Source organism: Convolutriloba macropyga, chromosome 9, assembly GCF_964194025.1.
Source record: "Convolutriloba macropyga chromosome 9, txConMacr16.3, whole genome shotgun sequence".
NCBI classification, from domain to species: Eukaryota; Metazoa; Xenacoelomorpha; order Acoela; family Convolutidae; genus Convolutriloba; species Convolutriloba macropyga.
The window spans coordinates 24,406,189-24,431,533 of record NC_134476.1 but is presented as its reverse complement, the minus strand read 5'-3'; the positions used below and the strand labels follow the sequence as shown (position 1 = coordinate 24,431,533).

General features: G+C 36.0%; 1 protein-coding gene and 1 non-coding gene across 2 annotated transcripts in view; one reads left to right on the top strand and one right to left on the bottom strand.

Annotated features, from left to right (window-relative positions):
* LOC142345279 (uncharacterized) overlaps positions 1-23,838 on the top strand; it is a 32,731-nt gene extending 8,893 nt beyond the window's left edge. The window contains exons 5-8 of the mRNA XM_075397260.1: positions 790-882; positions 9,312-9,674; positions 17,355-17,492; positions 23,561-23,838. Coding sequence (XP_075253375.1) covers positions 790-882; positions 9,312-9,674; positions 17,355-17,492; positions 23,561-23,754 — 788 coding nt within the window. The 3' untranslated portion in view covers positions 23,755-23,838. The remainder of the gene's footprint in view (positions 1-789; positions 883-9,311; positions 9,675-17,354; positions 17,493-23,560) is intronic.
* Positions 9,154-9,225, bottom strand: Trnae-uuc (transfer RNA glutamic acid (anticodon UUC)). Its single transcript has one exon. It is a non-coding gene; the product is annotated as a tRNA-Glu (tRNA).
* Positions 23,839-25,345: the final 1,507 nt, after the last annotated feature.

Here is a 25,345-nt window from a genome sequence, read left to right as displayed (position 1 = left end):
TATTAAAAGCAGCATCTTCAACATCAGTTTGTCAACCGATACTTATAATGATTTTTGCTATATCCTTAATTTACCTCTTTGTTTTTGTTTAAAATACATTGTGGAAATAGAGAGACCGAAAAGAGCCAACTAATTTTAGACAAAAATTTTATCAATAAATGTTTTTGCAAAAAGAAAATTGATGAGCTGTTTTGGTATTGCGGTATTCCTATTTTTTATAACTAGACACAGAAATCAATTTTTGGATTATCTCTGCTCGGAGCTGGCCTCCCCTTGAGAGTCAAAATTTAAACCAGTTGCATAATAAAACTTTGTTTTTTACTTCAGTTTTGAATCTTATGTTTATGTTATCAGATGCCATCCTGCGCAGAGATACCCCAGATGAAGAAACCCAAGATTTGGGTTCTTATGTGTCGAAAAAATCGATTTCTCTAGACTTGTTCTCTAAAAATTCTTAGAATCAAGTTTGATGAAATCTGAGTCTTCAGTCTATTTTCAGAGTTAATTCTAAGTTTTTCGGGCACTGCAGTTTTCAACGAGTTAACTCCAAACTTTTGATTGAAAATTGAAGTTCAAACTAGAGCTTGTGTCGAAAAAGTACAAAATTTAGGAATAATTACTGCTGTTCATTTTGACGAAAGACTTATTCAATAATTCTAAAAACAACACTTGCAACAAGACTGCATATACTGTTAGATATGTTTATGTGTTTTACCATTTTCCTGAACTGAAAACAATAGAGCCATATTACCAAGAACTGGATATTTTTATTGTTCCTGATGTTTTCAGCATTCACGCCCCTGCCTCAGTTGCCGGACGAAAACCTGTATGAGAATTCTGTTTCGATTGCCAGCACTGCCAGTATCAATCTTCATCGTTGCGGTTGGTTCTTTTTCAAGATGTATGCTGATAGCGAAATTATACACAACCAGATACATGCAGCAAAAAAATTTTCAGCACTTTTCAATTTACTATTACAAGATTCGACCTTCTCAACTGCAATGCAGTACGTGTATCTTCTAGCATTGTATCTTTCAAACCTATAAAAACTTCAATTCTTCTTTTTAAGACCACAAAACCTTTTTTGAGAATTGCAATATAGGCGATTGCTGAAAATATCCCATTGGTAAAATAGCAAAATTGGTTCTTCTCTGAGTTAACGTAACCTACTTTTATGATGCGATGGTTTTTTGGAAGATGGCCGCCAAAATAAAGTGTGTTTCGTTGTTCTTAGCTTTCATAGTTTTCACTACATTATTTAAACAAATTCGTTGATGATATTTATCGCCGTTGTTGCGAAGTAGAGACTAAAGTCTGGACATGAACGCACGAAAGGTCTGATGAACGCACGAAAGTCTGGACATGAACGCATGAAAAGTCTGATGAACGCACGAAAGTCTGGACATGAACGCACGAGAGGTCTGGTGAACGCAAGAAAGTCTGGACATGAACGCACGAAAATTTGGTGAACGCACGAAAGTCTAAAGTCTGGTGAACGCACGAAAGTCTGGACATGAACGCATGAAAATCTGGTGAACGCACAAAAGTCTGGTAAACGCTCGAAAATCTGCTGAACGCACAAAAGTCTGGTGAACGCACGAAAGTTTGGACATGAACGCACAAAAATCTGGTGAACGCATTAAAATCTGGTGAACGCACGAAAGTCTGGTCATGAACGCACGAAGGGTCTGATGAACGCACGAAAGTCTGTACATGAACGCACGAAGGGTCTGATGAACGCACGAAAATCTGATCTTGAACGCATGAAAATTTGGTGAACGCACAAAAGTCTGGTGAACGCACGAAAATCTGGTGAACGCACAAAAGTCAGGTGAACGCACGAAAGTCTGGTCAAGAACGCACGAAGAGTCTGGTGAACGCACGAAAGTCTGGTCAAGAACGCACGAAGAGTCTGGTGAACGCACGAAAGTCTGGTGAATGCACGAAAGTCTGGTGAACGCACGAAAGTTTGGACATGAACGCACAAAAATCTGGTGAACGCATTAAAATCTGGTGAACGCACGAAAGTCCGGTCATGAACGCACGAAGGGTCTGATGAACGCACGAAAGTCTGATCATGAACGCACGAAATTCTGGTAAACGCACAAAAGTCTGGTGAACGCACGAAAGTCTGGTGAACGCACAAAAGTCTGGTGAACGCACGAAAGTCTTGACATACGCACTTTCTGTCTGGGACGGTCTGGACATACCGACTTTCCGTCTGGGACCTCAACTTGGGTCTCATTCGCAATTTGATGCAGCTGAAGTCGTATTTCTTTTTACTGCTAGAAACGATATGAAACCGCGCCAAATTGATTTCATATTTTCACCTTAAACATTCACCCCCCCCCCCGAGAGTCACTCTGTAAAATTTGCCTAGTCATTTGTGTTCTCAATTATGTTGTAGCGTGTTTGTTTTTGCATTTCGTGGGTGTCTTTCTTATCTTTGATGACAATGATTGTTTTGCATGATTTCTTCCCAGCTGTTTAAAGTTTTTTGAGTTATCGATCATCACTATTGTAGACGTTTCGTTTTCCATTTTTGAGATGCAAACTTAACTATGTCGCTGTCACCTGCCATGAAAGTTCTTTACTTTTTCTATTAAAACTCCGCCTGATAACATACCGATGCCACTGTCATACAAATTGATTTGTCGTGTCGGAAAAATAGAATAGACAAACAAAAGTTGTCCTTTAGAAAACCGGAGGGAGACACGGAAAATTGTTAGGACCCCAGGCTAGAGCTCACCTTATAAAACGACCCAAAGAGTCTAGTGACAGACTCCGTTTTGATTTGAAATAAGAGAGATCGAATATCTTAATTCAATTGTTCTTTCACGATCGTACTGTAAATTGATCGTTCCTGAAGTCGAGAAAACACTTTTGTGACTGGTGACAGCCATTGTTTCCTGTCTCCGCAGATACCCGAGCATTTAGGAATACCCGAAGCAAAGTCAAAACAGTGCTAGGACAAGGAAATCCAGCTTCAAAAGCGGCTGGAAGTTTGTCATAACACTTTTAAAAAAGAGTTGGCCATATTGTCGATATAATTGGCTGAGTGGAATTAGGTCTGTTAGCCCTACCAGTCATCATCTCATTATCCAGGAATTGTTATAGTGTTTTCAGTCGTTGAAATTCCAGAATTACCTGAAATAATAACAAATTATATATGAATTATTCTGTTTTTGGACCTCTAGAGCTGTGTATGAAACCGATTCAGAAATTAAAAGTTTTTATAGCACTTTGACATTGAAGAATATTTTTTGAAAAAATTTGAAAGCATCAGTTTCAAGCTTAAAAATTTCATACCAACTGAGCTGTGGTTCAAGACAGAATATGACAAAATTTATTATCGCAATAGATCCGAAAATTCATTCCTCGGTGGGGTTTTTGCGTAGGTTTTTCTGAGACCATACTCTTTTTATGTCACTTTTTAGCCGAGCATGGAATGAGTTCGAGGCCAAACCTGGGAACCAAATTAGACTATTTGACAAGCAGGAAATCCGACGCTCTGTTGTCAAAAAAATTAGCCCTCTAAAAACTGGTTATAGGTCTGCTCGAACCCAATATCAGCGTCTAGAAATGTGTAACGTTGGGGTATTTTGTACAATATGTAGTTTTCGGGCACTTAAAAACATGAAATATAAAAGGTTTCACAACAGTCAAAACTTTTTGTTTCTTGCGTAAAGTTTTACAATTAAGGAATGAAAAATTTCGCAGGTAATTCACCTGGTCAATTTTGAGGAGAAAAGGCATGTAAACTTTGACTCTCAGACTTTTCAAGAGACCAATTTTTGCACTTGTGGAGCTTGGCACTTATGGTTAGTCCGGTTTATGTGTTTCTACAGACTGAGAGCAAAAAGATTTTTCTATTTAGTTTATAAAATAAAAAAAGTTTTGTTTTATCATATACTAGTATTTTTTATTTATTTAAAAAATGCATGAACAACACAAAGTAAAATCAAAATTGTCAGGGAAGAAATTTGATTGATGTTTGAAAAAATTGAGAACTAAATACGGACCATTTCTTTTTAGCTTGGGAAAAATTGTGATTGTTTCAAAGAATATTCAAGAAACTCGGAAGTTTTCTCTTCTCAAGCTTCAAAGAAAACTGACGAACTCTATCGTTTTGTCTATAAAAAATGGCCACAAAACAAACAATCGATTCTAATTTTGTTTTGGCGCTATCGTTATCTTATTAACATAAAAATCAGATGTCAGAAGTAAATTCTCCTACCCATAGAAGCCTGATTCTATTATCCACCGACCTCAAACTAATGAGCTAGATTGTATCAAGTCAAGGCCGTATATGATTCTCATGAAATATTGATTTGACGAGAAAACCACGTCCGGGATTCAGAACTAAGATCTCTTCTCATGTCAATCAGTTAAAATATTTAATCTAACATTTCATTGTATTTTTTCAAAAAGATAAGCACTACAACTACGAACTAAATTTTGTAATTCAGTTCCAACTTTAACTTCAAATTCAACTTATTGTATTATTTTCAGCCGTGTTATCGACCACAAAAATGCTGACCAGACCACCAGCAGACAAGTAAATTCTGGATTTACAGAATGCAGAATCAGCTACGGGGTGGATTATGAATTTGGGCGAAATGTCGCGCAGAAGAAATGGAGGAAAAACAATACCAATGGTACTATAGTGCACCTACAAGTACCCAATATATTTCCTAGTTTGTGGGGGCAAGATAAAATCCTCGAACTTAGGAGCCTAGTGAGTCCTAAGAATTTTGATAGACACTCCGTATAAGGACATCAGATTCGTGATTAACAATTAGAATTCTACTCTGGAGAGCAGTAACGGCAGACAAGACTAAATTTCCGTCCGTAATACAAAGTGTAAGGGAGTCACACGACGATTTCCTTGCACGTCTAAGAGAAGAAACACGCTATTGTGATTTCGAAACACTCAAAACAGCAGCCAAACCCGGAAAAGAGTTTGCGAAAGAAAGTATATCGAGTACTGAAAGACCCTGAAGCAAAGTTTTGATGATAAGACTGTATTAAAGCAGAACCAGCAATGTTGGTTCCCAAATTGACCCAGAGTTCACAAATTAGAAGTCATGCAACAGCTTTTGCAATATCCTCATCACGTAATAGGTCCTTTTTGTGAAAAAAGAAGTTGGGGGCAACTTCAAAAATCACTTCGAAAACCAAATGAAAAATTTACGGCTAATAGGGGACAACATGTGCACTACGTGTGGAGGTAAGCCGTATTCAAGTAGGCTCTGTCCAACGCTAAGTAATAAATGCAACATATGTGAAATTGTGGAAAAGGTCTCAAAAATGTGTGAAAGCAACCCCAATCAAATGTAGAAACAGTTGCAGATAGCACAAGGAAGTAATCAGCAATACAGACAGCCTGGTAAACCTCATTTAGATGATAGAATCAGACATTTTCAAGCTCATTTTTGTCTACAAATAACGTGACTAGGATCACTTTCTTCTGACGTTGAGTGGAACGAAAGCAGGCACACACAGAAACAACTAGTGGTTGTGCAGTCTGACATAAAAATTGAAATTATTAGAAGAGACTTTCTAGACACGCACGGTGTAAACAGCATCACAACCGAACGCTTGCCGGCTGTGAGGGGTGACAAAAATCATGTAAATTTGATACCAGGATCACAGCCCATGTTCTGCAAAGCCCTGAAAATACCGAAAGATGGTCGGACAAAGCTTCTATAAACCCTTACAACCAGGAAAGATAATTAATGTATCTCCAGTGGTATGGCAGAGAGAGAAAAGTAGAGAATTGAGACTTTGTGTGGACTTGAAAGTTTACATTAATGACAACTTCATGAAATGGGGCCTCGTTTTTTGGCAAAAACGACTCAAACATACAGCATGAAGCACTGGCAATTGTTTTTGTGGTCGCAAGATTGAAATTTTTTTTTCTTGGAATACGATTAACGCCACAGACAGACCACAAACCACTTAAAAACCTCCTTTTACCAGACGAGGAAATCCCAAAAACGGCATCATCTGGAATCACCAGATGGGTAATAGCTTTGATGGGCTTCGACTAAACCCAAAAATAATGTACACAACAAGAAAGCAGATTACCCATTCAGATGTTTTGAGCAGAATGAATTTCGACGAAGATGAATCATACAATGATCTGAACTGAACAAAATTTACTTCGTTCAGACTGTCTTGATGAACCAAAAAGATAACACAAACGAACCTGGAACAAACGGATTTTTCCAAAACGCAATGAAACGAAGTGGCAATAGGAAACAATGCTCCAAAGCAGAAAAAGAATTTGAACGAGAGAAAGACGCATTGACAATACACAATGGAATCATCTAAGGAGAAGTCGTTCGCTTCGGTCCACCCAACTCAGACATTTCGTTTTGGCCCATCCTGGGATCCACTTGACCCATCCTGGGACAAATGCAAACAAAGTGACAGTGAGAATGAAAGCATGGTGGCCTAGCATCCCTAGGACAATCAGTTTTTTGTTATGAAATGTAAGAAATGTCAAATGAACAGGCCGTTAATGAGAAAACAGTCTGTACGTGGCCACAAGAAGACGTTTGGGAACGGCTCCATGTGGACTGGGTTTATATTACCGAACAAGGCTATATCTTAGTAACTTTATAACCCATTTCAGGCTAGATATAAGATTTTCCCGCGCAAAATAGAACATCAGAAACAGTTAAAATATATATTAGTCGAGATTTGAAAGATTTGGAACACCAGAGAGTTTAGTTCCTGATAATGTCCTGAATTTGTAAGTAGTGATCTTAAAGAGTGTTGTGAAACACTGAAAATTAAGAAAGTGAAATCACCCGTGTATCAACCAAGAACTAATGGACTAGCTGAGAGAGCAGTTCAGACCTTGAAGCGGGCATCTTAAGCTTAGAGTCCTATTATCAACGTGTCAATCGTGGCATTCCTTCAAGAGGCACTGACGACGCATCGAGACACTAAAAGACGAGGGGACAAAACCCCGTTTGAACTACTGGGACACAGAGTGAGACTACCAGCAATAGCAGATGTCGACTTGTGCGAACCAATTCTGTTCAAAGACAGGTCCTACGACTTTCAGCATCATGAAGGGCTTGAGCACATCTTTCATAGAGCCCGCAAATTCAACTCGGACTATTCTGTTGAGCTGGTGAGCGACAATCAAGCTGTGAGACTAGGTTTCGGCAATGTGAAAACTGAGCAACCAGGGGAGGAGACCATATTTCAATCAAAACCACAATTTCAGAGCGCATATGTGGAACCTTCACATCAAGTCGAAACTTCTGTAGCCACATCAACTGCAGAGCAATGACAACAGTTATAATCAGAGCCTTCACGAACATCAACAAGAAATAGAAGACAACTTGACACCATTGGAGAACGTATATCCAAAAACTTGATTAAAAAGGATAGAGGATATGATGATTTTGAAGAAATATCAGGAAACTTAAACGTTTTCTCTATTAAGATTTGAAAGGACGAAAGAACAACTCACCTGACGAACTCTATTGTTGCGTCAATTAAAAAAGTCACGAAACTAAACTCAATTTTAAATGTAATTAAGCGGTATCATCGTCTTATTAACCTATCAATCAGATGTCAGAAGTAATGTCTTCCACTCATAGAATCCTGTTTCAAAAATCCATCGACCTCCAACTAATAGAATCGGTTGTATCAAGGCCAAATGTGAATCTCACAAAATCTTGAAGAAAATAGAAAATCACGTTCGGAATGCGAATTTAAGATCTATTTACATGTCAACCAAGCAAAAACATATTCAGCTAATTTATTTTTTTTCAGCACATTTTTTCCATAGATAATACTATAAATACTAGAAAAATTTTTTATTTTTCAGTTCCAATTGTAATTTAAAATTCAATCAATCGAATCCTTTTGACCTGTGTTTTTGACGACAACAACAAAAATCATATAAAGCTTCATGGCAAAGTTTTCTCTGATTTAAAAGGTGATTTACAATTTTTTTTCCAAAATGCAATTTTTCCAGAGTTTTTTTGCGTAAAATTTATACTTTAAGAAAAAGGTGTGCGAGTATTTTAACTGCATGAAGCTGCATGAACAGTTTACAAGTAAGCATTTTTTAAGAATATTGTGCATATAAATTTTACCTGCACATGGCCTTACCTGCACACTGTTCAGGTGAATTTACCCATGCATTGTTCAGAGTATCACTACTACCAGGGTCGAGATGTCAGCGCCGTTTCAACGCATTAATTTTTAAGAAATGCGCTGACTGTGCTAAATTTATGTAAGAAATGGGTTGATTTCGCTGAAATGCGCTGAAATGAGCCTGAATGCAATGATTTTTTCAGTGCAAAAATCTTACATAAAAATACGCTGAAATTCGCTGAAGCTTTGTAATAAATGTGTTCAAATTTCAGCGCAGTTGAAAAATTTAGTGCATTTAAATGCTTTTTGACACCGATTCCTCAATTCGAACCATATAAATTGCTCCTATTTTAACGATTACCTGTTTCTCAAAAAATCCGCTGAAAAGCAGTGTAATTCGATGAAAATATGTATGAAATGCGCTGGAATTTCAGCCCATTTCTTACATAAATTCAGTGCATTTTTTCCTAAACTGTCTTTGAAAATAAGATCAAATTAATTTGGTAGAAAATGGGTAGTTTTCAGTAGTTTTCTGTTCATTTTCTGTAGTTTTCTGTTCATTTTCAGTAGTTTTCTGTTCATTTTCAGTAGTTTTCTGTTCATTTTCAGTAGTTTTCTGTGCATTTTATTTGCAAAATTTCAGCGAATTGCAGCATTTTTCAGCGCATTTTTAATTTTTGCGTTGGAATTTTTTGAAAAATCGGCGCATTTCAACACACAATTTTTTTCGACCCGGGTAACAATGAATTGAAGAGTGCGCCAAAATCGGTGTAATTTGTCACTTTGAATTTTATTTGTGGTTATAGTGGTATATAATAGCCTCTATTAATAGCCTCCGACCGAAACAAACTGCAACAGGTTCGAGCAATTCGTGCAAAAGTTAATTGGTTGTGTTTCATTTTGTTTCGATCAATTTCGCTTTTCGTCAATTGTGCTTTTGAAAAGTGAAACAAGGTGAAATATACAAAACTCGACTAGAGAGGGAACAAGGCAAATTTTAAGCTTTGCACTGACTCGGCTGCAAAAAGGTTACCAGTCCGGGAGTCGAACCCGGGCCTTGTGGGTGAAAGCCACAAATCCTAACCCCTAGACCAACTGGGAGTTGATTATTCCTGCAAGCTTATTTGGGTGCACCTGATTTTTGCAGCCAATAGCAGAAGGTTTTATACAACCAAGTTTCTTTTCAGCTAACGCAATGACTGCTGCTACCAACGAAGATAATGTTAAAAAGAGCAAAAAGTCACCATCCGCCAAGAAACCGAACGTCAAACAAGGCAATGCAAACTGTAAAACTTCGGCAGTCGTTGACAATCGAAGCGAACTGAGCAAAAAAACTGCGATGATTGGAAGTACGCTTTCTTCGTCAGCTAAGCAGAAGGAAAAGTTGACCGACAGTGGTGCGTGTGTGGACTGGACAATGGTTAAATACATCTCAAAGTGTAATCGTATTGGAGAAACGGAAGCAGAAATTCTACCGGAAGACCATCAGACTGGAGGGGACTCCTGTTCATCAGTCTACGCTTCCATAGAATCCATGAGAGCATCCAACCGTAAGTGATAACTTTTATAAAACTAGAAATTATTTATGGCGCTTGTGGATTGATTTTACGTTTATCTTCCCACGTCGTTAGAGAGCATGAGCTTTCTGTTTTGTTTTAAACGAGTGAAAAGCGGCAAACGTTCATACTAAAACCTATGTGCAGCAAAAAGTTGGAAAACTTGCAAAAAAAGGAATTTTTACACAAGTTAAACACTGTTCAGCACAAATTTCCAAAAATTTTAATTCTATCCTTACACAAATTTCCAGCCTTATGCCAGCGCTGTCGTACGTACTTTCAGTTCCTTCCTTACTCAATTTCACGCCTAAAAAACGTCAAAAATTGTTCCGAAAAACGTCAAAAATAGCCGAAAAAACGTCAAAAAGTTGTCCTAAAAAGGTCAAAAATAGCCGAAAAACGTCAAAAATAGTCAACTATAATAGAATTGAAAGTGAGAGAAATATTAAAACGATCGTTTTAACTGATATTTTTTTTGAAATGTTTTTAATTATTTCCGCTGTTGCGAGTACTATAAATGCATTCATTGTTACTAAATAATTTGTTTAATTCACTTGTATCAAAATACAACATTGTCTACAAATATTATTATCTATTAGTTTTAATCTATTAATATCAATTAGTAGTTTTAAGATCAATAAAAATTTTCAGAATTGTAATTTCAAAACTATCGTTGTTACCAAAAACTGTTTTGATTTCTTTTAATAAAATTATGTCAAGATTGTTGTTATGTCAATTTTCCTGTTATTTTTTATTTTTGCTGCTCCTTTTAAATAGTTTTGCTGTTTTGAAAAGGCTAATTTCATGAACTGACATTGCGCTGAAATTTTGCAATAAATGTGTTGCCAAGTGTTGAAATGTGTTATTTCGGCACCTACAACTAAACTCTCCACACATTCTTGCGTAGTTTTTACCCGGCTATCATGTTTTTTTCCAAGTTTATCAATTTAATTGCTGATACCTCAAACCGGAATGAAAATATCTTCAAAAATAATGCCCTGACACTAAATTAAAACTCTAAAAACAAAACGAACACGCGAATTACAACATTTTCACTCAAAGTCCCCGCGGGTTATAGTACAGAATTTGTAATTCGAAAAACGTTCCCACAAAGCACGCGTTCTTTAAGAAAACAAATATGTTTGAACAACTTTGAAAAACTTCACAAATAAACCAATTTTTACCCAAATTCATATAAAATGTTACATTAAACGCACAACTCTGGGTTCCAAAATCAGAAACTTTTTTTGAACATATCCCCTGCTAAAAAAAATTTATGACATTCGGGGTTAAAGCAAATTTAGAAACAACAAAACAATTTGATGCACAAGGACTAGAAACACTTTCTCAAGACCAAAGTGAAATCAACTAAAAAAGTGTGCGAACTTATCAAAAAAAGAGTCCTATAAAATGCAATTCTCAAGTTGTCAAAAATGCGCTCGATAGAGTCGTTTTTAGTTTTTACTTTGCCTCTCTTATCCACTCCCTTCCCATTCATCCATCCATCCTCACTCATTTGGTCACATCATCTCTCCCTCTTTTTCTTCTATTTCTCTCTCTCTCTCTCTCTCTCTCTCTCTCTCTCTGTGTGTGTGTGTGTGTGTCTGCGTGTGTGTGTGTGTTTGTTTGTTTGTTTTTTTTGTGTGTGTGCGTGCGTGTGTGTGTGTGTGTGTGTGTGCGTGTTTGTGTGTGTGTGTGTGTTTGTTTGTGTGTGTGTGTGCCTGCGTGTGTGAGTTTGAGTGTGTGTGCGTGTGTGTATGTTTGTGTATGTGTGTGCGTTTGTATGTGTCTGTTTGTGTGTGTGTGTGCGTGCGTGTGCGTGGGTGTGTGTGTGTGCGTGTGTGTGCATGCGTGGGTTTGTGTGTGTGTGTGTGTGCGTGTGTGTGTGTGTGTGTGTTTGTTTGTGTGTGTTTCTATGCGTGCGTTTGTGTGTTTGTGTGTGTGCGTGTGGGTGTGTATGTGTGTGTATATGTGTGTTTGTTTGTGTGTGTATGTGCGTGCGCGCGTGTGTGTGTGCATGCGTGAGTTTATGTGTATGTGTGTGTGTGTGTGTGTGTGTGTGCGTGCGCGCGTGCGTGCGTGCGCGCGCGTTATAGTCTTCTGAGCCTTACAAAAATGATTGTAATTCAAACTGTAGAAATTAGCCTCTCTTATCCACTCCCTCTCCCTCCCACCCTCCTTCCCATCCATTCATCCATCCTCACTCAATCCATGCTGACTCATTCGCTCAATTCATCTCTCCCTCTCCCTCTTTCTCTTCTATTTCTCTCTCTCTCTCTCTCTCTCTCTCTCTCTGGGTTTGTGTGTGTCTGTGTGTGTTTGTTTGTGTGTGTGTGTGCGTGAGTGTGTGTGTTTGTGTCTGTGTGTGCGTGTGTGTGTTTGTGTGTGTATGTGTGTGTGTTTGTTTGTGTGTGTGCATGCGTGTGTGTTTGTGTCTGTTTGTGCGTGTGTGTGTATGTGTGTGTATGTGTGTGTGTGTGTTTGTTTGTGTGTGCATGCGTGTGTGTGTTTGTGTCTGTGTGTGCGTGTGTGTGTATGTTGTGTATGTGTGTGTGTGTTTGTTTGTGTGTGTGCGTGCGTGCGTGTGTGTGTGCGTGTGTATATGTGTCTGTTTGTGTGTGCGTGCGTCTGTGTGTCTGTGTGTGTGTGTGTGTGTGTGTGTGTGTGTGTGTGTGTTCATGCGTGCGTTATAGTCTTCTAAGCCTTACAATACTGATTGTAGTTCAAACTGAAGAAATTCCAATTTAATTTTTTCTAAATTAAACAATTTTTTTCCCAATGGTTGGGATAAAAATTGGCAGACGAGAGCAGAAGTTATATAAAAAGTCTACACAATTGTTCTTTGAGGACGCAAAAGGCGCAAGCACGAGCAACTGATTAACTAGTTTGAGCTCCACTCGAAATTAGAGCCTAGTTAGTTTCAGAAGTACGCGTTTCATAACCTTTGCGACCATTTAAACTACCAATAGCAGTTCTAACTTAGCAACCCTACCTAACTAGACCACACAAAAAATTTCAAAAACTATCACTAAAGTGAGTAAAATAACTTGGGATTGAGAAACACCCCTCAGAAGTTGTCATAATTGCGATTGATTACCAATCTATGAATTAGTGCTGCTTTTTAAAAATTTACCAGAATCCCGGTAACATAGTACACCGCTTTAGGGCTAATATGACGTCAGTGACGTCTTCGAAATTACTAGAAATTACTGATAAGTGCTGGCAAAGAAAAAAAAGTTGATTTGGATATAAGACTGCACTGCGGGAAGCAGACTAGATCCAGTTTATCATACTCATCCGGGCAGAGGATTTTCCGCGAAAGTAACGGGGAAAGTGTGTAAAGAAAGTACACTCCTACTCCTCCGCTTAATGAAGGTTGGAAGAGTGTAATGTTAAAACATGATAGTGGAAGGAGGGAGTGAGGCTTAATCCCTCCATCTCCCCTCTCTCAAACTTGTCTCTTTAACTTTGTGCATTAACCTTTGCGCCAACTACTACTAACATTAGAGGTTTTAATTTGGTTATAATGATAACCGTTCAAGAGTGTAAATTTTTATCAGTCCAACCTAAATTACACTCTTTACAATGATTGTAAAACAAGTGGAGAGAAAAGTGTAAAAATAGTGTATGTTTTTAGATGAGTTTTTGATAAGTAGGAATGAAATACGCATTACACCCTAATCCCCGCTCCTAGGCCCGGGCAAAGTCTTTTTTCCCTGGTTGTTTCGAAAAGCCAGACATCCTTAGATTCTAGTGAAACTCCGCTTGAAATGTTCACATTCGTTTCACCAGCTTGTTTGTTCCTAAGAAAGGTTCCTATTCTGCTTTTCCAAATCTACTGATAAAACAATTTTTGCACTCAATGCTGAGTTTTGAACGCTTTGCTGAGTTTTGTTTAAAAGAAAATTGGTTTGATTAAGCTTTTTTGTTCTAGTATTGTTGTTTTTTTCTTCGTGAAGCCACTGCTAAAGTTGATGGTGAGATAATTCATTCTTTTTAAAAAGTCAGATTTATTGTCTGCAACAATTAGAGAACCTTTTTGATGCTTCATAGATTATCGGGCTTGGTAACTCATCTTGTCATCGTTGCAACTCAGCTCGGCAAGATAATCTGTACAAATTGACATAAATATAGTGGGGACGTGTTTCTAGAGGGGCTAAGATTTATGTTCAAACTTGTTACGAGAAACTGTTTGAAAATTGGAGGAAAACTTCATTCCCTTTTACGTGCTCTTCGGGTGTTATACAAGTGACGTCTATTGAAAAAACTGCTGCACTTAAAATACTCACGTACACGTTTTAAAATAACCAAAGTCTGTATGTGCCAGAAGTTAAAATGTCAGAAGTTCCTACTTAGCCAGAAGTTGACTTCCGTGGACTTTTATCATTTTTAAACGTACGCGTTTCGTGTTTTAAGCATGGTTACGTGACTCTGCAGAAGTCACTTCGAAATGCTGACTTAATATCTCTAACCGATTTGCGGTTCTCGATAAATGCCAGACATTCAAAGTGACTTCAAGCAGAGTCGTGTAATCATAACTTTCAATCTACGTACTTATGTAGTCCTAATCTATATCACAACTTCTGACGTAATTTGCTTTTCTCCGACAATTTCTGATCCAGAAAATAATGAAATCCAATCTAATTAGGGCGCTAAGTTAGGGCCAAAACTTAACACAAAATGTTTTATATAGCAAGTGCTGCTTCATGTGTATTTTTTGAACCAAATAAATCAAGATTAATTGATTAGTTCGGCCTGCCTTCAGCTTTTAGCGTCACATTATTTTTAACCCTGGGTACTCTAAATTCCGCGGGCTGCTAAAAATTGTTCTAAAATATACATAAAGAAAAGAAGATTTCATTTTTGAACGCAGTTTGGTTAAAACATTTGCACGAAAACGATTCTAACTAAGCGCGTCAAATGGCGTCCAATGAATGTGGTGATCATTCCGTTGCTTATTCGTCTAAACCGAGCTGCTCTTCTTCCGATGATACAACTAAGCGTGAACATGATGATCAAGGTGAAAGTGTGGCAGATGACCGACTGAGCACGGAGCCGAAAAGTTTTTTAATTGATGGCCAGGGTAACGTTGACCAGTATGAGAAAGGGAAGCTTTGCATAAAGTAAACAAATATGGACACCAATTTTTTATAAGAATCATTTTGCATGATCTTTAAACGGATCAAACGGATCTTTTGAAACAGATCTTTTCCGTCCCCCCCCCAGCTTAGTGAGTGCATATTATTTGCAAAATTTTTACACAACAATTTACAAACTGTCAAAAACAAACGAGACTGTTGAAATTAATTTTTGACAAAAAAATACCAAGCAAAGTTCTAACAGCCTTTGTAATGATAGCCTAGAATGTACTTAGGTTTTCTTAGTAAAATTTGAATTTGAGAATCTCGCTGAAGTTCTTGAGACCTAAAGCAAAAATTTACTAAATGCATTTTTTATTACTCAGCTGCAATTAATTTTTACACATTTTAATAGAACAGTTTTCGTCGGTTTTCCTTGTAAAAAAAGATCTATTTTTACAATGAAAACCACGCAATTTTCAGCTAGTGGGCATAAATTTTCACCAACCCACCCCCAGCTTAGTGGGTACATTACTTGTTCGCCTCCTAGTTGCATGTGCTGTTTTGTACATTGCAAATTTTCTATAAAAACAACTTTTAAGTGGGGGGGGGGGGGGTGGGGATAAAAGACACTGGGGCCGAAACAATAGATCCGAGCATTCCTGTTTCTTGATAACTGATAAGTGACCACAGAGAATGGAAATGGTCACTTTGTGGTGCAAACAACACTAACTTGAAGATCCCGTGAAATCATTCCATTTTTAACCAACAAATCTGCAATTCACTGAAACCCATTCTGAAGTGAAAAAAATCTTCAAAGCTCAAAGTAACGCTGCTGAGATTAAATTTTTATTTGGTAGTTTTACTGGTAATTTTTCTTCAGATATTTGCATTAGGCATGCTTTTTGTCCGTTTCTTGAAACTAGATTATTGAAAAAATGGATTCTAAATTATTGAAAACGCCAGTTTTGCAGCTTCTCTATAAAAATTTTATTAGGTCTTATAGGAGCTTATAGGGTCTATCGGTCTTATCAGTGTCTGATGAAAAATGATGAGTTAATAAATTGGAATTAACAAAAATTGGAATATCTTTACAGTAAATACGCAGTAAAATGACCACCCCACCGGATGAATTTATGTATGGACCAAACGGAACGGCGCGACCCAAAAATTGTTTAGACTATGAGAGTTGGGTTGAACTTAACCCCCCCCCCCCTGTCCGCGAAGCAAGTCCGTCAGACCCATAACTGTCTGGGTTCGCGGGCCACTCTTAAGAAGTGCTGGCATCATCTTGCGCAATAAAAATTCTGATCAACATAATACGCAATTGCATCAGAACTGACATAACAAAAATTTTGGAATCAATTGGGGTAATTTGTCCAACGTTTGTCGGCTATGCGATCAAAGCTTCTCTCTTAAAGCAATTCTTGGTCGGAAAATCATTCGCAAACTCTCTCAAGCGGTGATTGCAAGTCGATCACCTACGCCTAGTGTATTCTCCGAAGACACTCTCGCACAGACGCAAAACAAAAATAATTACATCGAGAATGAAAAATCTGAATGGTCAGGATCTCTGCACGAAACACTGCCAAGTTACCAGTACGGTGGAAAAAACGATGACCTTGAGAACATGTTTGAACATGTGCAAAATAGTGCTGAAGAACCTATTGCACATGAAAGACCTGTCTATGTGGTAGTTAATTATATTATCAACTACGGAAACTTAACCATCAATCAAGCAAGGTCTGTAAAGTTAAAATTAAGTTGCGAACAAAGGATGGGTAGAGAAGCCAGCTTCAAACAAAAATCTTTCTTGAAACATTTAGATAAACATGCTTAGTGGTTGGCAAAAATGGTAACAATAAACTTATTAATGTAAATAATACTTTAAGCAATTGCCAGGCTTTCGAGCAATTTAATGCTAACTGAATGAATGAACGGGTATTACCAAATAAATGAGGAAAACGATGGTTTTCCAATTAAACCAATTCGCTTCAAGCTTTTATTGCTTGCGTCTAGATTGGATATTTTCGGTGTCTCCAGAACCTTCGCCGAACATTTGGCAAAAAAAGATTTTGAGTTGAATGTTTCAAAATTGTGCAATTCGCTACTTCAAAGACAAGGTGTCGTTTCCAAAAAAAGAGAAAATGGACCTCAAAATGGGGAAATTACTTTTGATATTAAGTTTTTAGTCTACTTAAGTAGTCTAAAAACTTGATATCAAAAATATTTCCCCATTTTGGGTCCGTTTTTTCTTTTTCGGAAATGACACTTTGTCTTTGAAATTGTGAATGCATAATTTTGAAACAGTCAACTTTTTTTCTCTCTCTGACTCGCGTCGAGATAGATTACTTATATTTACTGATGTGATTTAAGAAAGATTGGCATGTTAGGCTTCAAAGCAGAGTTTTCTTTGAACTTCAGTTCTGTCAGTATCTGCGGTTTGATCTGCAAGAAATCTTTGACACGTTCGGTTTGAGAAAAGCAAGAAATCTTCGGCATGTTTTGTTTAAAATAGAGTAAAACTTCTGCAGCTATGTTTGTTTTGAAACGTAAGAAACATGCTGCAGTTTTTAACCATAGTATGTCATTTAAGCCGATGCCATCAAACATCCGATGTTCAAACACAGACAACGTGCCAACAATAGAGCCGTCATTTCCACGTCCATTAAGAACCAAAAACGATCACAGAATACAAAAACAGCCAAAGCAATATTAGAAGCAGCTGCACCAGGAATAGTTGCTTTCCGAATAAATTTTTGGATAGATTGAAACTTAATTTGGATTTTGAATAAATTCGAGGGTGCTGATTTATTTCCGTAAGATATGCACAAAAATGGATCAGAAATAATTCGGTTCGGTTGAGGTACACTTTTTTAGATGAGCTTAAATTATAAATGGAATGAAAGAAGAAAAATATTAAACTTCAAAAACACACCTAGACCTTTGGAATGAAATAACTTCAAGGCCATTAACACCAATAGCTATCAACTGAACGCATCAAATGGGTTCAATTAAATCTCAATAGATAAATAGACCTAACAATGACTCGAATAATTTTTATGACAACAGAAAAAACCCTCAATTACCGATAGGATCAAGAAAAATTTCCAACTATTAGTTTCTCTATAAATATTTCGTTTGATTGAAAAATAAAAGAAAGATTGAAAGTGTCTGTTTTTGTCGTTTTTTAGGTAAATTGAACTTAAAAAAGAAGGATTTGGATGGCTCGAGATATCTCTAATTCTTTTTCGGAAAGTTGTATTAGAACTCAAAATCTTGCAAGAAAGTTGCAAGATTCTTGCAAGATTGCAGATTTAAAAGTTGTTTACAAAAAATGCCAGTATGATTTAGTTCTGCTGATCAAAAATTCAAACAATAGTCGTTTCAATTGGTTTTCAGTTAGTTTCAGCTACCAAAAATACACAAATAAATTTGCCAGAATTCAAAAACTTGCAAGACTCTTGCAAGATTTTGAATCCTTGCTAATTTTTTTTATTGAATTCGGTTTTGTAATTTGTTTAAAAAACACTAATTTGCTTCGAAGATTGTTTGAAAACAATTGCACCCTTTTTATTTTTTTTGCCTTGATTGATATCTTGTAAGATTCTTTCAAGAATCTTGCAGGTTTTGAATCATCTTGCAAGATTCTTGCAAGATTTAAATCCTCTCATGACTAGGGTTAATACGAGAACTAAAATGCAAAATAGTGGAAATATGCCCTGGTTGAAAAATTGACCATATGAAATGACTTAAAAAATGGTGGGAAGAGAGTTAAGAGCACAAAAAAATCTGTCGCACAAGCTTTTCATAAGTCTACCCCTGGCCTTGATAGCAAATACTGGTTGACCACCGCCTTTTCATGCCAAATATTTGTCGATCAAGGCCTTCAATAACAGTCCTTTATATCCAATAACGTTCGACCACGGTCTTTATATGCTCATTACAAAACCATCATCCATACCACGGTTTCCATACCCAACATCGGTCGACCAGGGTTTTTCATACCCAATTGTGGTCAACGAAGTCCTTCTGATAAGTCTAGCGACACTCTTTCGATGACCGATATTGGTCAAACATGGTCTTCTAAAGAGTTAAACAAAAATGGTTTCTGTTTTTTTTTCACTTTTATCAATTCATCCTAATAGGCCGAATTATTAAAAGAAGATGAAAAGATTCTGCAGATTTAAGCACCATCGCAATAAAGAAATCTAGCATACAAAATGCAATAAGCTGGCATGAAGTGATTTAAGGAGTTAAAGTGAGCAGCAAAAGGAGTTAAATAATAATATCGTAAACAAATGAATTCTGTTCGCAGCTTCAGTGCTATGAGGAAAGTGACAAAAACTTTAGTTTGTTCTGGAAAGTTCAGGTAATCTTACCAAAACAGAGTTAAGGTAAATTATGACCTTAACTCAAGTTAAATGAAGTTGAAGTAATCTCTGTTTTAACCTTACCTTGACTTCAGGTTATCATAACTCAGTTAAGAAAAAATTCCTGAATAGTGTTTTTGTTTCGACGCACTTTAGTGGGGGAGCTACTATATACTCAACCGGTTTTTTTGTTCAAAGAATTTTCGCCAATCAATATGTAGAAGGTTGTTATTGGTATCATCAGAAAACCCGTCCAGAGTATAATGTGAAATTATAAAGATTTTTTGATTTTTGGTTTTTAAACAGAGTTATAATGTTTTAAAATTTTCTGAATAGTAGGGGCAGATCCGTTATTTTAGTCACATTTTCCCTATTTTTTACAATTTTTTTAGTTTGTTAAAAATTGGTTAAAATTGTAATTAATAATGCCACTGAACTTACTAAAAGTATACCCGAAAATTGGTTTTTGAATTTCGTTTTTTCAACACAGTTATCGAAGTTTGAACTTTTGTGAAAATTTGACTGATTTTCGTTGTTTTTGTTAACATTTTCTGTATTTTTATGCAAATTAATTGTCAGATTTGTTAAAATTTGAAAATTTGGTAACCGTAGTGCTGTTGGTTTTACCTCTAAAACCAAGAGTTCTTTCAACTGTTTGATCGAATTTGTTGGCTAAAATTAATGCAAAATTTGTCAAATAGAGGCCGTTTTTCCATCTAAAATGGCTCGAAATAGGCTTTTACAGTCCATTTTGTTCAAATTTACCGCATTAACACAACAAAAAACTGCTGACACAGTTTTCGCTGACTCCAAAACAAGCTAGTTTTAATTGTGGATCCTTTGAGAGTGTTCTTGAATTAAACGTTTGCCGGTTATTCGATTATTTAATTCTTCTTTAATCATGCAAAATGCATCTTTTATGTTTGATATATTGATTTTTTGTCAAACAATCTATATCCATAAAGTTTTAAACAATAAAATGTTTCCAATAGACGAACGGCAACAGCTAGGCCAGTTTTGGTCTAGTCGTTGTTTCTTGAGGTACATCTGATAGTATTCAGTCGATGATTTTTTAACGACATTTTCGCATATCTCCCTATTTTACATTAAATAACTAAAGAAACAACCAAAATCACAACATACTAACAATAGGTCTAACTGGTTTTCTATGGATTTTCAGAGGAAACTAAATCGTTTTTAGTCGAAAGCTTATGGTCGTTTTGACTTTTAAAAGTTACTATTTTTCAAAGAAAGTGGGTTATAGGGTTTTGCAACCTTTTCTCTTTTGTTGGCCATTTTATAGCCTACAGTCAGCAAAAACAGGTGATATCGGGTTTCTAATTGATTAAAATTTAATACTTAGTGCGGTTTTACGCTTTAAGAAATGGTTTTCTACTCGGATACTACGTGTTTTCGTTCAATTTTTACATTTTTGGACTTTATCCCATCATTCAGGTTCATTTTACGCTCTTGTCACATTATTGACAGTTCAGGTGTCATATATTGTTCATTCAAAAAGAAGGTAAAATTGAACATATCGTGCTCTTGGTGAATGGATTATGTTTTAACTGCTTTGACACCGTGTTGTAGAAGAATTTATTTGATTTTTTGGTCGTTATTTGTCGTTGGTAAATTTTGGATAACTGTCAGTTTTAGCTTCTTGCTATCAATGAACAAAGGAACCTGTCTAGTGGTTTCCGATGATTGCTAAAATTTTTCGTGACTTTGACATCATTCTTTAAAAAAGTAAACAGATGTTTTCTCAAAATCACATTTCGCTGTTTTTGCCCACTTGTTACTTACTCTCAATAAATACAGGATGCATATCAAATTATCGGTGATGAAGGAAGGCACAATTGAAAATATGATTTTTTTGAATGCATCGCTTATTGTTTTAACGTCCTCTATAGCGGTTTTTTTCAAAAGAATTAATTGTTTTTGATTTTCGCGATTGCTTGTCACTCTTTTTGTAGCCGAATGAGGAAAGTGACAAAAACTTTAAAGTTTGTTCTGGAAAGTTCAAGTAATCTTACCAAAACAGAGTTAAGGTAAATTATGACCTTAACTCAATATAAATAAAGTTGAAGTAAACTCTGTTTTAACCTTACCTTGACTTCAAATTTATCATAACTCAGTTAAGAAAAAATCCCTGAACAGTGTTTTTGTTAGATCGCAATTAAGTGGGGGAGCTAGTATATACTCAACCGGTTCTTTTTGTTCAAAGAGTTTTGCTGTGGCAAAACTATTCGATGATTTAATTTGATAGCTAAGTCTTTTCACGACTTTGAAGTCAAATGTTTTAGAAATTATATAAAGATCTAATCTTTAAATTTGAACTTTTCTGTTTTTGTCTATATGATAACTAGTCTCCTTCACTAGAACTTGCATACCAAATTTTTGACGTTGAAGAAAAGCACAATTGAACATATCAAAGATTTTAAGTGCAATGCTTTTTGTTTTTAGGCGTTCAATATAAGTTTTTTCCAAAATAATTTTTTTTTGATATTCGTCTATTTATCGTTCTTTTTGTAGCCGTATGAGGAAAGTGAAAAAAACTTTAAAGTTTGTTCTGGAAAGTTCAGGTAATCTTACCAAAACATAGTTAAGGTAAATTATGACCTTAACTCAATATAAATAAAGTTGAAGTAATCTCTGTTTTAACCTTACCTTGACTTGAAATTTATCATAACTCAGTTAAGAAAAAATTCCTGAACAGTGTTTTTATTAGATCGCAAATTAGTGGGGGAGCTACTATATACTCAACCGGTTTTTTTTGTTCAAAGAATTTTGCTATGGCAAAACTATTCGATGATTTATATTGATAGCTAAGTCTTTTCACGACTTTGAAGTCAAATGTTTTAGAAATTATATAAAGATCTAATCTTTTAATTTGAACTTTGCTGTTTTTGTCTACATGATAACTAGTCTCCTTCACTAGAACTTGCATACCAAATTTTTGATGTTGAAGAAAAGCACAATTGAACATATCAAAGGTTTTAAGTGCAATGCTTTTTGTTTTTAGGCGTTCAATATAAGTTTTTTGCAAAATAAATTTTTTTGATATTTGTCTATTTATCGTTCTTTTTGTAGCCGTATGACATACTCTGATTAAGGACTGTCTTGTTTGTTTTGAGAAAAAAAACCTATTCAGTCATTTCAGTTGCTATCTAATTTTCTGATGCTTTTGAAATGAATTGTTTTAGAAAAAGTATACTTTTATTAAGTTCTCAGTTTTAATCTTTTTATTAAAAACTTTTTCCCTGTTTCGTTATTTAACGGTCACATAACTCACTATTGTTTTTCAAAAAAGCCGCTATGTCCTAATTTTCAAGGATTCGATTATTATTTTAACAGCCTGGACGCCGTTTTCTTCCAAAGAATAACGGATTTTTTTGCTTGAATTTGTTGTTTATATTTGTAGACGTACGACATACTCTGGAAGTTCTCAATGTCTTTATATTCAGGTAAAAATGAAAACCTTTTTAGATATATCTATTGATATATAATGGAATTCATTGAAATAATTGCTTTCTAGAAGACAAACGTTTTTTTTTAACTTCGTCCTTTTTTGTTCTTTTTGTTTGCTTGTTACCGAATTTGCTTGTCTCATCAAAGACTGGTCCTATGTTTTTTGTCTAGCGCAAATTAAGCTAGTTTGTTAAGTTTAAGTTTTATTTGAAACTGTTTTGACTTTTTTGTTATCTAGGTTGTTTTGCAAAAAAAATGACAATGAGTTTTGGTTGTAAATGCTTGTTGCTGCTATTTGATATTTTTGTTTGTCATGTCTCGTAGTCTTAATATTGACCAGTGTGAGAGTTTTTGAAAGTTTTCTATCTCTTCCTCATTTGGTCGACAATTAAGCCAAACTTGTGGATATAATAACTGAGCATAACTGAGCCTCCTTGTTGTTAATTTTTCACACTATAGTTGTTTTATTTTGAGAAAAACTACAATGTGAAAATTTGTGCCTGCAAAGTGCATTTTGGAAAGGAAAACAAAAAAATGACTACGTTTTATGAAAAATGAATGGTTGATATTGGTCAACAACGGTCTTTTCGTTTGTCGACTCACAGTCTCGTGTACTCATATATGATCAGCTTACCGTCTTTTCAAAATTCAACTAACAGTTCTTTCATAGCTTATACCATGGATCCAGGTTCTCCGGCAGTAGTTTTTTTAGTTTCCGGTTTTTTTAGGTGATTGCTTCTCTTAATTTGGGTCAACTTGATTTCCCATTAAACATCAAGGCTTTTTTCCATGACAACTAATGCATTGAAACACGTTAATTTCTAAAACTAAGAAAGCCAGTTCTCCTTATGATTGCAATTTTACGAACAAAATTTATTGCAAAATTATCCCAAGTCAAGAAAGTTCAGAATACTGAAACCACAAGATCTCTCCCATTGGAAAGGAACTTTTCCATGCAAAGATACCAATCTACAAAATCATCAGACTATCCTTACCACTGCCAACAGCTCCCAAAGTTTTGAGGATTCGACCGAAAGCCTCACTTCAAAGTCGAAAGGATCCATCAAGGCAACTTTCAAACGCAGTTTGTTCACTCGAAAGCCAAACTCAACTAAATCATTCAGTATTGATAATGTACAGTTTAATGGGCAGTAATCATTTCTTGTTATTTTTGCTTTTGTGGCCTAATTGTTATTTGTATTTAGTTTTTAATACGAAAATTAAAAAGTTTTGAATACAGATCTTTTCAAAACCGTAAATACCAGAGAAAAACAAGCATAACCCCTTGTCTCAATTCCAGAGCTGAAAATTCCAGTATGGTACCTCCATAAAGCTTTTCATCAGAGTATGGTAAGTTTAATTTGTCTCTTGATAGAGTATCTACAGAGCCAAATCGAAGTTCCCGAGTACGCTTCCTCTAGTACGGAAATACTATAGATATGGGAATGTTATCCGGATAATGTTCACGAAAGGCGAATAGAGACATAATGTGGTTGTTTAATTGCCCTAGGAAAAAAAATTTGATGTCATTATTGAAGTCGTGAGTCTGTTTGTTTTCACGCATTAAAAAAAAACCCTTTTGATTTAAGTTCGAGTGAGTTTTATCAGGCTTGAATTCTTGACCATTGCGTGATATAAATAATTCTCAAAATTTTAGATAGCTGAACGCAACAGGGGGTTGTTTAATAAAAGAAAATCAAATGGAGTTCGCGCTGAAATAAGGGTTTCCCTTTAAATCCTAATAACGGCTCATATGAACTCTAAAAAAAACTGGAGGCCCTACCGTAATATAGTCCCCCTACCTTACAAGCCAGCACTCTACGAGCAATTGGTCCGACGCTAGTCGGTTATGTTTCATTTCTATCATCTCGAGCTTAACTTTAGGGTTCTTTTCTAGCAAAAAATCTACCAAATAAGATATTTATCTATCTTTGCAAGTCGCTACTTTCATCCTAATTAGGCCGAAATATGAAAAATGAGACCTCTGGCCTAAATAATTCAGGATTTATATACGCAGCGTGAGTTGATTAAACCGTCGTAATTTGAATTTGAGATTGCTGGAGCAAATTTTTTCTCCTGAATTGCATCTACTACCCAGGCCTAGACCTCGACTTATAAAAAGACCTTAAAAGTCTAGTAGGGGGAGCAATATTGACTATAATTACACGGTCGAGCTTCCTAGTTAAAGTCGAGCCAATTTCTTTTCATAGTTCGAGCATAAGTCTTTTCATAACAAAGAAAGTCCAGCTAAGATCTTTTCATGGGTCCACCATTAGTCTTTTCATAAGTCTTTTTTTTGCAAAATCCGATATTTTTATTTTTTTCTGCTTCTGTACATACTGGTTAAATTTATAGCTACAAACTAGACGAAGATACTTTGTGTGGTCTTGGTTGATTGTTCTGTAATCATTTGCAACAATGATTTGTAACAAACAAACAAAGTTTCGACCATTTATCTCGGTTCACTGATAGCGACGTTTTGAGTTTATTAATTGCTCTCAAACGAAGTTTGTAGCAATTATATTAGACTTGTCGGTATTTTTTTAAGCAATTTTTCGCTTGACCAATTTTTCGACTCACGCTTTTGACTTTTCGTCCTCAAAAACGGGATAAACAGGTAGGGCCCAGTGGGCATTAAGTGCTCTTTGAGCCTTTCAGCTCTATTTCAGCTCAAACTGTTTTGGAGACTCATACTTATACTTATGGTGTGAAGGGCGGTTCTTAGAGGTTGAAGACACTCCCACCC